The 13400-nt window shown below is 33.7% G+C and overlaps 2 protein-coding genes across 2 annotated transcripts; both read left to right on the top strand. All coding sequences in view use genetic code 12, as the record gives it.

Annotated features, from left to right (window-relative positions):
* Positions 1-299: 299 nt before the first annotated feature.
* ALD6 (Ald6p) lies at positions 300-1943 on the top strand (the record flags this gene model as incomplete). The annotated part of the gene is made up of 1 exon (XM_002549607.1): positions 300-1943. One exon carries the CDS (start codon positions 300-302, stop codon positions 1941-1943), a length of 1644 nt encoding a protein of 547 aa, XP_002549653.1.
* A 6602-nt stretch (positions 1944-8545) lies between these two features.
* CTRG_03949 (serine/threonine protein kinase) lies at positions 8546-12856 on the top strand (the record flags this gene model as incomplete). Its single annotated transcript, XM_002549606.1, has 1 exon — positions 8546-12856. One exon carries the CDS (start codon positions 8546-8548, stop codon positions 12854-12856), a length of 4311 nt encoding a protein of 1436 aa, XP_002549652.1.
* Between the last annotated feature and the right edge of the window lie 544 nt (positions 12857-13400).

Here is a 13400-nt window from a genome sequence, read left to right as displayed (position 1 = left end):
TTACTCTATCTAGCCCCTCCTTCGCCATTGATATCCATGGCTATGTCTTGTACTGATCCCCACAAAAAAAAAAATCATAATGTATGGTGTTTACATTATACAGGAGTGAAAAAAAAAAATAGGATTTCGATATCCTATAATTTCACATTCAGTGGTTATATTGCTAATCAACAACCTAAAAGAAAAAAAAAACTATTTAAACTACGATTATCCCCCTTCAAGAACCAAGGTCATTAAGTATATTATTCTATTTATATATATATATATCTATATCTTGAATTAATCAGACTTTATCAATCATGTTATCTAGAGTTATCTTAAAGAACAAATCAAGAATTCCAACTTTTACTGCCATGGCCATTAGAAATAAATCAATTGTTACATTATCATCAACCACTTCAAATTATCCAAGTGATCATACAACTCCTTCTACTGAACCATACATTACTCCATCTTTTATTAATAATGAATTTATTAAATCAGATTCCAATACTTGGTTTGATGTTCATGATCCAGCAACTAATTATGTTGTTTCAAAAGTTCCCCAATCTACTCCTGAAGAATTAGAAGAAGCTATTGAATCAGCTCATAAAGCATTTCCAAAATGGAGAGATACTAGTATAATTAAACGTCAAGGTATTGCATTTAAATTTGTTCAATTATTACGTGAAAATATGGATAGAATTGCTAGTGTTATTGTTTTAGAACAAGGTAAAACTTTTGTTGATGCTCAAGGTGATGTTACTAGAGGGTTACAAGTTGCTGAAGCTGCATGTAATATAACTAATGATTTAAAAGGAGAAACTTTGGAAGTTTCAACTGATATGGAAACTAAAATGATTAGAGAACCATTGGGAGTTATTGGATCTATTTGTCCATTTAATTTCCCAGCTATGGTTCCTCTTTGGTCATTACCATTAGTTTTAGTTACTGGTAATACTGCTGTTATTAAACCTTCAGAAAGAGTTCCAGGTGCAAGTATGATTATTTGTGAATTGGCTGCAAAAGCAGGTGTTCCACCAGGTGTGTTGAACATTGTTCATGGTAAACATGATACTGTTAATAAATTGATTGAAGATCCAAGAATTAAAGCTTTAACATTTGTTGGTGGTGATAAAGCTGGTAAATATATTTATGAAAAAGGTTCTGCTTTAGGTAAAAGAGTTCAAGCTAATTTGGGTGCCAAGAATCATTTAGTTGTTTTACCAGATGCTCATAAACAAAGTTTTGTTAATGCTGTTAATGGGGCTGCATTTGGTGCTGCTGGTCAAAGATGTATGGCAATTTCTGTTTTAGTTACTGTTGGTAAAACTAAAGAATGGATTCAAGATGTTATTAAAGATGCTAAATTATTAAACACTGGTAGTGGATTTAATCCAAAGAGTGATTTAGGTCCAGTTATTAATCCAGAATCTTTAACACGTGCTGAAGAAATTATTGCTGATTCTGTTTCCAATGGTGCTGTTTTAGAATTGGATGGTAGAGGTTATAGACCAGATGATGCCAGATTTGCCAAAGGTAACTTTTTGGCACCAACTATTTTAACTAATGTTAAACCAGGTATGAGAGCTTATGATGAAGAAATTTTTGCACCAGTTTTATCTGTTGTTAATGTTGATACTATTGATGAAGCTATTGAATTGATTAATAACAATAAATATGGTAATGGTGTTTCCTTGTTTACTTCTTCTGGTGGCTCTGCACAATATTTCACTAAAAGAATTGATGTTGGTCAAGTTGGTATTAATGTTCCCATTCCAGTTCCATTGCCAATGTTTTCATTCACTGGTTCAAGAGGTTCTTTCTTGGGTGATTTGAATTTCTATGGTAAAGCTGGTATTACTTTCTTGACTAAACCAAAGACTATCACTAGTGCCTGGAAGACTAATTTAGTTGATGAAGAAATCTTGAAACCATCCACTTCTATGCCAGTTCAACAATAGGGAATGATATCAGATATATATATATAGATTATATAAATTCACAAATAAATAAAAAAAAAGAATAAATTTTAAGAGCAAAAATTACACGAATTTTTAATGAAATTAAAGAAGAACATTGTAAACACACTCTCACACAGAGAGAAACGTACACACAGAGAGAGTAACGGAATGGATGGGTTATGACGTAAGTCAACCGTCGAGGACCGGAAAGGTTTCAAGACCAGTTTCCGTTTTTGTTATTTTAATTTTCATTTTCATGTTAATTTAAATTTAAGGTTTCAGGGAAGTAAAGGAGAAATACGCGATGAGAAAATTGCAAATTAATAAACAATATCGGAACTTTCTCCTTCCCTATAAACTAAAAAAATAAAAGGGTTGCGTGTTTGATAATATTTCCCGTTCGTCTAGAAATTATTAACAAAGATTGAACAGACATTACCCCGGACTTGAATCATCCTATGGGTTGTGTGGATGAATAATAATAACAATAAATAATAATAATAAGAATTATCGTACACACGATTGATTATATAATTTCTCTAGCCATTATTCGCTTTCGTCGGAGTTTTTTCTTTTTTTTAAGACTCAATTGGGAACAATGTGTGTATTAATTATTAGGTTGTTAAATCTTGGTATGTGTCTTGTTACAGAGTCAAGTTTAATTATTATTATTATTATTGTTGTTGTTACAAATAAAAAGCCTCTAATTAAAAATGGAATCAACATGCAGATGCACTACAGGATCACCAACTCCGAAATGGAAGCGAAAATTATCGAAACAGAACATGCGTTTACATGTAAACCCACTTGAAGTTTTTGGATAATCTTTTCAAACCCCCCATGTTTTAACACAGAAACACGTCTCAAAAGGGGACGGGATTTCTAATGATGGGTTAAGTGTAATACGTGGGACATTTGTTCATTGTGTCTTTTGAGAATTATGTGAGTGAGTGACCCCTTTTAACACGGAGCCTAATCTCCATATAGTTGTAATTAAAGGAGTTTAGTTTGTATTAGATGCCCAGTAGATTATTGGTTACGGAGTTTGGTGAGAATTCCATAAACTAAATTAAAATGTCTGATTTTGTTTTTCTTTTTTCCTTTTCTTTTTTTTTTTTAAAGTGTATGAAATTTTGTGTCGTGACTGGAGAAGTGACATAATCAAAATTGCATTAATTGGTCAATAATGTTAGCCATGGATATAAGGAAGGAGATTTGCCTGCCTGACAGCAAATCCAGTCGTGTACTTTTGTGTAAACGATGACGCTGAAAATTCTGGGTAATACGAATTTCAGACATTTTTTTCTTTTCTCTCTTTTGTGAATTTTTTGCCATCAAAATTGGAAGCAAAAATAAACAAACATCCAAAATTCAAAAAGGCACATTTTCAAGATGAAAATAATAACTTAAACCCATTCCCATAATTAATGCTTGGTGTAAGAGAACAATGAAGGGTTTCTTTTTTCTGTCTTGGTAGTGATTAGGGTCTATAAAAGATTCTAATATTATTTATCGACACATAACGGGAAAAGGAAAAGGAAAAGGAAAAGGAAGAATGGGAAAGAACAAATTTTAAACCTTAAACAAAAAAAAAAATGCACACACACATACACACACACAGTGATTAATCAAAAACAAGTTTTTGGAACACTTTTGAAGTTACATTTTGATTTCTAATTCATCTCTTATAATCCCCTATTTTTCCCATTTTAATAGTTCATTAAGGGATTAGAGTAATAGCTGATTCTAAGCGCATATTTGTCATAAAGGCGTCTTCATCTTTTAGATCAACTTGTACGATCGTGAATTAAAGGCATTCGTCAGTAAGAGCTCACATACAACCTAAAATAAAAATAAATCCGCATCCTATATTTTATTTTTTTGTCTTCTTCTTCTTGTTCTTTCACACGTATTGTTAACCTGAGTCATCCCGCGGCAATACAACAGCGACAGCGACAGCAGCAGCAAAGAAACAAAAACTCAAACTCAAACTGAAATTGCAAATGAAGATGAAACTGAAACGGGCTGGCGTTCGCCCATTGTGCAAGCGATGTCTTGAGTTTGTGCCCAGCTAGTATCAGATCGATAAATTATTAGAACAATGTGTGTGTAAGAGAATAACATTGATAATTTTGTTGGTGTCCAGTATTCGCCTTGGTGTACAAAGAACATACTGTGTTTCTCCTATTACTCCAGGTGAATATGTAAGGATTATCGTAGTTCATGTATACGTGACGGTGGATAAGCATGTATTTCATACATTTTGTGAACCAAAACAGGGCAATTTATGTTTGCGCTTGCCTTAAAATCTAGACTGTTCATGATAACTACATTGGTTTTATAAACTTAAACGAAAATGCTCTACCCTACATTGTGTGTACTGTGAAAGATCACAAGAGCCCAGTAATAATGACAATCAATGATTAACGTGTCTTTTATTATATTTTTTTTTTTTGAGTTTCCATCCATCGGTTATTAAAATAACGATAATTCACATCTTAGACTGTCCTGGATACAATCCAAATTTGTGTAAGAGATGGTTTACAATTGCAATTGCAAATAAAAATTTTTTTTTTTTTTATTTTTCCTCTTTCCTCTCACTGTATCTCATCTTGAATTATTTTTCAGTCATAACTAAACACACTAATTAATGAAGGGGGTATAAATTGTTGTATGAATAAAATAATAATAATAACCAGTTGACTCCGTGTAGTGAAGTAAACAGATGACATGCCTCGTTAAATTGCGTTTTCTGATAATGACCACCTCCCCCTTGTAAATAGAAGAAAGATCTTATACGATAAGATTAAACAAAAAGAAAGAAATCTTAGGGCCATCAAATGTATACACCTAATCCATTTGCTCTTTAAAAAGGTTGAGGTGTTTTTCCATTTTGTCATAATCTCTTCAATTGAAATTTATTTTAAACCCGACTGTGATGATGGGAGAGAGAGAGAGAGAAACTTTTTGTGCCAATGAAATAACCAACGAAGTAAGCTGGATAGGAATAATTTAGACACGCATTGGTTTTCTGCCCCAGATTTATCCACTACGGAGAGAATACCAAAATAAACCAACAACGACCTTGGTATTAATTAACTGAGCATATCCGATCCGACCAGTAATGCACTAATTTATTTTTAACAATCAATGTCAAAATTTGACCAAAAACCAAAGACAGAATGTTCGCGAAACCATACAAATGTCTGAACCTGTTGCCCTATTGGGAAACCGTGTCTGGTAAAATTTGCAATAAATGATGATCCCGTAACCATCCGATCTAGTTATGCAGACACAACATTTAGTCTACGATCACAATTATGTTCCTTGAATTTTGTGTCCCACAAAATTTGCAATGAAAATTTTTATAATGAAATAAAATAAAATAAAATAAAATAACAAAAGTAGGAGTTACTAACAAATTGATTTTATATAAACTCATCTTAATTTCTTCCCTTTTTTGTTTTTTTTTTATTTGGAATTGAAATTGGTTTTTGATATTTCACAGCAATTACTTTTCACAACTATTTTTATTCTTTTTTTTCTTCTTTCTATTTCATCAAAAGAAGTTTCTTTTCAATTCATCTTGTTTTATTCTTATTTATTCTTACCCTTCACATTAAATATTATACAATGATTGGTATGTGTAGCGCTGTGTTCCGGAATTGATATTTTTCGTTGGCTCTTGATATTCTCAAAGTACACGAGAGAGAGTCAGAGAGTCACCGATTATTGAACATTCAAGGCAATAATAGAAGAACTATTTTCAATACTAACCAATATCATGTTTAGCACAACAACCAATTAACTTGAAGACTTCCAAGAATTGGGTCTTACCTCCTAGATCAAAGCCAGGCAGAAAACATAAAACCAATACTAAACAAGCTGCACTCACAGATTTACTCCCGGATTATAATAACATTTCATCCCTATCTAATAATCTCAAACTTATAGACCATGAAAATTTAGAATTGAAATCTCATTTATTATCTTTGATTAAAGAATTTAAATCACTCAAATCAAATGTCATGGAACAACAGCAACAACATCAACAACATCAACAACAACCAAGTCAACCTACATCTCCATTCTCTATAGAGCAATCACCATCGATCAACTCAACTACATCAACAAGTACCACCCTAACTAACACAACTCCTATAACTCATAAGAGATCATATTATGAAATTGAAATGGAAGAATTTTTAGATTTCAACCATTATTCAGAAGACGACGATAACGATGACGATAATGAAGAAATATTCAGTGAACTTTCGAGGTCAACAACCACATCTACTACATCAGATCTATTATACAACAGTAAATAGAGTAACTATTAAATTGCCCCCCCTTCACACGAAACCAATCTATGACCCAAAAAACAAAACTAAAACCAAAAAAAAAAAAGATACAACAACAACAACTTTATCATCATACCAACCCACATTATGCCAATATCAAGACACATACATACAAACCCTAACTAAAAACATTTAATGCTTTTACTGAAACGAATTATTGAACAATTATTTATAAACTTATTTATTCCACGTAATATATATATCATTTACTTATTCCTGGTTAAACACAATAGATTAAACTTGTAAAGAGTAGAATCACTACAACGATGAGTTGTAGATGATGGTGGTGATGATAATGATGATTAAAGCTAGCCATCAAAGGGAACAAAGAAGAAAAATTTTTTGCAATGGACCATTGTGTCCCACTTATTAACTCTGACATTTTCTTTTTTTTTTTCTTTCTTTCCTCTAACCATTTCGTATTGTTTTCTGGGGGTGATTACCAGTGGGACATTCGGTAATAGAGTTAAGGTCTAGAATTTTATGGGTTAAGAATAACATTTCGTGGAGATAAACAGATTCTTGTGGGCTTTTTTTTAATCATTTACAGTTACGAACCAAGTCTTTGGCTCTTTCTTTTTTTTTTTGCATGTTCTTATTTTGCACTTTATATTAAGGAGTTAGAATACAGCTATATAATTCGGGGTTATCGATCTTTAAAACTACACAAACCGGGCTCTGGTAATAATTTTTTTTTGTTGTTAGTGCTCTCTCTCTCTCAATCCCCTTTCATTGCCTTTGGGATGATATGCACGACTTTTCCGTCTCTTTTTATTTCTGGGGGAAATTGTATGCAGTCATATGTGTACTGAGGACCAACAACAGTAATTATAGATCAAATAATCTTTTATGAAAGGTGATTGAAACTAAAACTAAAACTAAAGGTAAAACTAAGAAATTCAACCCCCCAAAAAATTAAAAAAAGATCATGTGTTCTTATGCAGACGGCCAAATGTTTTCTGTTATTATAGTTCTAAAAACAAAGAAGGTCACCTTGGAGACAGTATCTGATGATAGTTTGAAATATTACGATAGTTTAGGGATGATAATGATAAATATATATAAATCAGAGGAGAATGTGCGAGTAAGGGTGTGCGTAAGGTGGGAATAGGCTACATTATTATCCCCAATGTAATATACTTTCTTCTTGTCTACAGATATTAGCTATTTATTATCCCATCGTAAATCCAATTTTTTTTATTTTGTCTTTCTTTAATTTCGCAGTCTATTTGGTTTAGAGCCAATTGATGGTTACTCGATCACAAATAGTATGTGGTCTGACTTAGAGGTGTCTTAGTTAACAAATTGCCAAGGTTCAAACTACTTCAAATACTATTCAGATCAAAAGCAAACAAGGTTTCTTTTACCATTTCTGAATACTCCTTTACTTCTTGTTTTTTTAAAAGAAAGTTTTTAATTTCATTATTTTTTAAGCGGTTATACTGAAAAATTCACTTTAACGTTGTTATTACAACTCTAAATAAAGGGATGGAAATATTCTTTTCTATGAAAAAAAAATTTTCAATAAGTTATTGTCAATAAGTTTAATCTTACTATCAAATAATTAACCAAATAAACCAAAGTTGATCAATGTAAGCTATGCCCGTGTGTGTTTATGGAAATATTGCAACTTCAACCACAATCGGGGGTAAAAAAAAAAGCAAGGTCAGAGAAAAGTTAGCTCGGAGAGATGGTGCCACTGAAGCGTGACTTAAAATTATCTGAAGAAAGTCACAGAACGGAAAACGAAAAGTTTTTCTCACAATATACACTACTCTACACTACACTACACACTTTGATTCTGTCATAGTGAAATTAGCAATTTTTTTTCTCCTCCACACACGCACACACACACACACAGAGACATACACACGTAGACACACACCAAAGAAAAAAAAAATCCACCCTCCTTTTCTCTTTGAACCAAACCAAAAAAAAAAAATCGAATCAACTGATTATCATTATTCAAAAAAGAGCACATTACAACTTTGAAAGAAATAATATCAACTAAATATATCATCTAGGAAAAGGGCTCATTAAAATTTAACTCATCCACCTTTACTCCTCCCACCGAGAAACAACGAAAATAACACAACATATTCTTTATGTTCACTACATTGCTTGATTCTGCTAAAAAATCACTTCTAATCATTTCTTTAACAATTATCTTAAAATTATCATTAGAGGTCAATAAGAACTAACTCAAGAGAAGCAAGAATAAGAGAAGGAGTATAGATTATAATGACAGCATCATCTGCATCTCTAATGCATCAAGAATTTGTCCCCAACAGTCAAGACCCAAACTCTCGTCGACAACCATCCCAGCAACCACAATTGAATACTAAGAATGCTTTAAGTCTAAACCTTGAAAACACATCAAAGCCAAACGGTGCTGCCCCAGTACCCAATACTCCTGTTATATTTAGAACCAATTCCCTTCGCCAGGATCAATTGCTGGACAATCCAATCGAAACAGGTTTTAGTAACGGTGGTGTAGGTGGTGGTGGTGGTGCTCACACGACAACAAACCCCACTCCGATCCATACAATAAATGAACACCATTTTGTCTCCAAATCCAACCATGTTGAACGTGTCAAGAGTAATGATTCTTATTCCCAACCAATCTCCCCTAGACAAATGTCCACTGATGATTTGAAGCACGGTTTGATTTATAAAGTCGGCCCAACGGGTGGGATTGTGATTCCTAAAAAATCATCTGTTTCATCATCCAGAAAAAGTTCAACTTCCTCATTAATAGATCACAATAGTCATAATTGCCAACCACATTTTGTTGGTAATGAAACCATTCCAGAATTGAAGGTTGTTCCTCCGATGGCAACTACCGATAATTATCCTGACCTTGGCTCAAGATCCCGGCTACTTAAATTTTCTACAACATCTGGTATTTCATCTCCTACTACTCCATTAACAAGATCCACAAGCAATAATACAAATTATTTCCCTAATAAATCATACCAATCATCCCCAGTTATAGAGACCAACCATATTTTATTGGAGTATGATCCGATCACTAGGAGAAAGGTTTTAAATACTTATGAAATTTTAAGGGAAATTGGCAGAGGTGAACACGGTAAAGTGAAACTAGCACGAGATTTGATACGAAACGAATTGGTTGCAATCAAGATTGTCAATAGAAAGTCACGAAAGGAAAGACCAGCATTGCGTTTACGAAAAGATTCCACTGGTCCAGTTGTAAATGAATATGAATTGAAAATTAAACGAGAAATTGCCATCATGAAAAAATGTCATCATAAACACGTTGTTGCATTGAAAGAAGTTTTGGACGATGTAAACTCCTTAAAGATCTATCTTGTTTTGGAATATATGGAAAAGGGAGAAATCAAATGGAAGAAATCATCCTCTGATAAAAAGGAGTCTACAGTGGATAATAAATGCTATGACATTGATGACAATGAAATCCCATGCTGTGGAAGTAGGATAAACAAACAACCACAAAAACATCATAGTTTCGCCAATGAAACCGATTTGTTATCTGACGAGTTTTCTCCAAATTTAACATTCAAGCAATCAAGAAAAATATTCCGCGATGTTTTGTTAGGCTTGGAATATTTACATATGCAAGGAATTGTGCACCGTGATATTAAACCGGCAAACTTGTTGGTGTCTGCCGATAATGTGGTCAAAATTAGTGATTTCGGTGTGTCATTTGCATCTTCCTTGGCCGAAAATGAAGAAGGACATTTGGTTAATGAATTAGATTTAGCAAAAACTGCAGGCACCCCAGCATTTTTTGCTCCTGAGTTATGTCAATTTAATCCCGATGAATCGGTTGCAGCTCCAGGTGAACGACGTATGTCTAGTAATGGGTCGGCAAGACCTCCAAAAGTTGACTACAAAATTGATATTTGGGCTCTTGGTGTCACATTGTATTGCCTATTATTTGGCAAAGTCCCATTCAATGCAGAAACTGAATACGATCTATTCCAAGTTATTGTCAGTCAACCTTTAGAATTTCCCAAAGATATTGAATCATTTAAATCACCTGGTGTGGTTTCTGAAGATGAATTCAAATTAGCGAAAGATTTATTATGCCGAATGTTGGATAAGAACAGAAAATCAAGAATTGAAATTGCTGACATTAAAGTACACCCATTTACTTTGATGGATTTGGATGATAATATTGAAGCTATGAATGAATTATTTTACCATAATGGAACTGCCAAGGAACCGTTGAATTTCAACTTAGAAGAACACGACATTCTGCAAGCAGAAATCGATAATGCAATTATTGGAATTGGTACCAGATTCAAAAGAAGTTTGGTTAAAGCAATTCGTGCCGGTGGGTTAAAAGATGGTGAAATAAGAGATAAATTTGCTTCGTTACATCTTGAACACTCAAAGAGTGAAAACAGCGAAGAATCATCTAGTGGGTACTCCAATTTCAACTCAAGTACCAAACTTGCCGGATATAATAATTACAATAACAATTCGATGATTTTATCAGAAGGTTTGCCAATATCAGGTGCAACACCTCCACCTCAGGTATTTTCTTCTAAAATGTCGTCCTTGATGCAGTTCAAACAAGGAAACGGAATTCACGACAACAAAACCAACCCTCATTTCCCTTCAGCATTGTCTAATCAATTACCAAACTCATCAACTTCTTCATCGTCGGCTTCAGCAGTATTTCCAAATAATCAATTTTCCGTTGCAGGCAATCGAGAACCAACTACCAACACCACTACTACTACAACTGCTGCTGCGGTGGTTGCACCCGTTGCTGCTGCTGCTACTGCTGCTGGGAAGAGTTTTTTGCAAGATATGATTGAAAGTCATAGTAATTCCTCTAGTAGAAGAGGTAGTTCAGCTGGTATATCTGTATCAGAAGCACCACAGATTGAAACAAAGAGAAATGTTGGTGGCGACTTGTATTTAATTAACCAATCTGCGGTTGAAACCATCAAGGGACTCAAACTTGAGGATGACAAGAGAAGAAGATCTAGTCTTTTTTCACTTCATGGATCGCAACCACAAGCTGTATCTGCTAAAAGTTCATTATCCTACGAGTCGACGACATCGCCATACCAACATCAACACTCACATGTACAGAATTACACAAACATTGCTGCTCCAATTCCTGTACCTGCGGCTTCAAAACCTGCTACTAACAAGAGTAATCAAATGTTTGGTGACTATCTTCTTCATAATCAAGAGACAGATAGTAAACCATCTTTGAAGATTGGTCCAATTGGTGGTATTTCAAGTGATGAAAAAGGGCTTCCAGATGACTCCATTATGTCTTTACCTTTGAGTGAAAGTTTTGCATCTTTGGATAGTATCAATGATGACTATTTGACTATGAAGTATCAAGAATACACCAAATGCAGAAATGATCATACCAAATCAGAAATGAAAGGTACAAAAGACGAAGGTGTACAGATTCCTCAACAACTAAGACGTAAATCGAGTTTGTCCGAGTCCGACATTCCTCGTTTGGAAGAACATTTCAAATATAACAATGCTGGTGATGGTACAAACACAATTACAGAAAAGTTTAAAGCTTTCAATTTAGGGAATCTGATGAAGTCTGGTATTAGAGGAGCTAATTTTACCGTTAATGATACCCATAAGAGTAATACTCACTCTAATGCTAATACTGGTGGTTTGTCTTCGGATGAAGATCCAATTGCTCCTGTAATAATGAATAGATATTCAAGCAGCGATTCCTACTCGTCATATTCCTCAAGTTCTAGTTCAGATGAAGAAGATGAAGAGTCGGATGAAGAGAATTTGACTCTTGCTTTCCAGTCTAAAGTTGCACCTATCTCAAGAGCCAACTTTTTATCATTAACAGGGCGAGCAAAATCCCACGATTCCAATTTACCAACATTAGGATCAACTAGCAATAATAATAACAACCATAATAATAATAGTAGCAATAATGGCAGTGGTTCAAATAATAGTTCAAACTATGGATTCCAGACGCCAATTATTTTCCATGATGGGTTACCTGAATTTGAAGATGTTCCTGATGGTTTAATTGGTGAAGATAGCGGTGATAATACATCCGGGTATGGTTATTACGATAATAGTTCATTCCCAGCTATTATTTCAACCAATGTGTCGACAGCAACCTTGACAAATGATCTGAACAGGAACACATCAATGGATACCAACCTGGGCATGCCTGTTTCATTACAGGATAGTACAGTTAAGATATCATCTCCATTAAATCCAAAAACAACAGCATCAACTGCTACTATAAGACCACCAGTTGTGAAAGAAAGAAAGAAATCGTTGAGGCAGAACATTTGCAACAATCAATTCAATAATCATTACAAGAAAGGTCCGGTTTATTCACCTTTCCCAAATGCTAAACATTTAGATAATGATGAAGAACTAATTGTTAAGGAATCAGAGAATAAGTTCTTACTGAATCGTCCGTCTTTCTTCAGATCCAATTCTGTTACAGTTGGTTTGTTACAGCGCCACAATGATGGTGGTGATAATATTGGTTGTTCATCATCTACTACTAATGAAGATAAAAAAGCACAACCACTGAAATCATAAGTAGAATTGTATACTGTAAATAATATCAGAATATGAAATGCATATGGAGTTAATCAGGATATGATCTGATTGTAGTCATGTGATATTTTACACGTGCTGATAACCGTTGTCACTGATTTCTTTTTTTTTTTGGATTTTCTTTATCGCGGTTCGGTCTTGCTTTTTTTTTTTTGCCTGATTTTGTTTGACTCTTTTTTTTGCTTTTTATAAGCTTGATTTGTAATACAAGATTTTTACAAACCTACGACTACAATTCACAGTTAATCATTGATTATTGACTTTATAAAATTAGAATTCACTGGTGTTTATCTATCTTTTGTTTAAAAGTATTTATTCATCGATATCCATTCCTTATTGTTGTCACTCCTTTTAGGCACAGCAAGAGTAAATTACTGTTATACGGACCCTACTATTTGACTTTTTTTTTTTTTGTTGTTTTTCCTTCTTACTACTCCCCACCCTTAATCAATTATAAGCACTATTCTAAATTGATATCAGGTTTACAACCAAATCATATACACTAACAGGAGTAACACGGTTATAT

Source organism: Candida tropicalis, assembly GCF_000006335.3.
Source record: "Candida tropicalis MYA-3404 genomic scaffold supercont3.5, whole genome shotgun sequence".
NCBI lineage: Eukaryota > Fungi > Ascomycota > Pichiomycetes > Serinales > Debaryomycetaceae > Candida > Candida tropicalis.
Note: the sequence above shows the minus strand (reverse complement) of the source record. Positions and strands in the feature narration are given on the sequence as shown.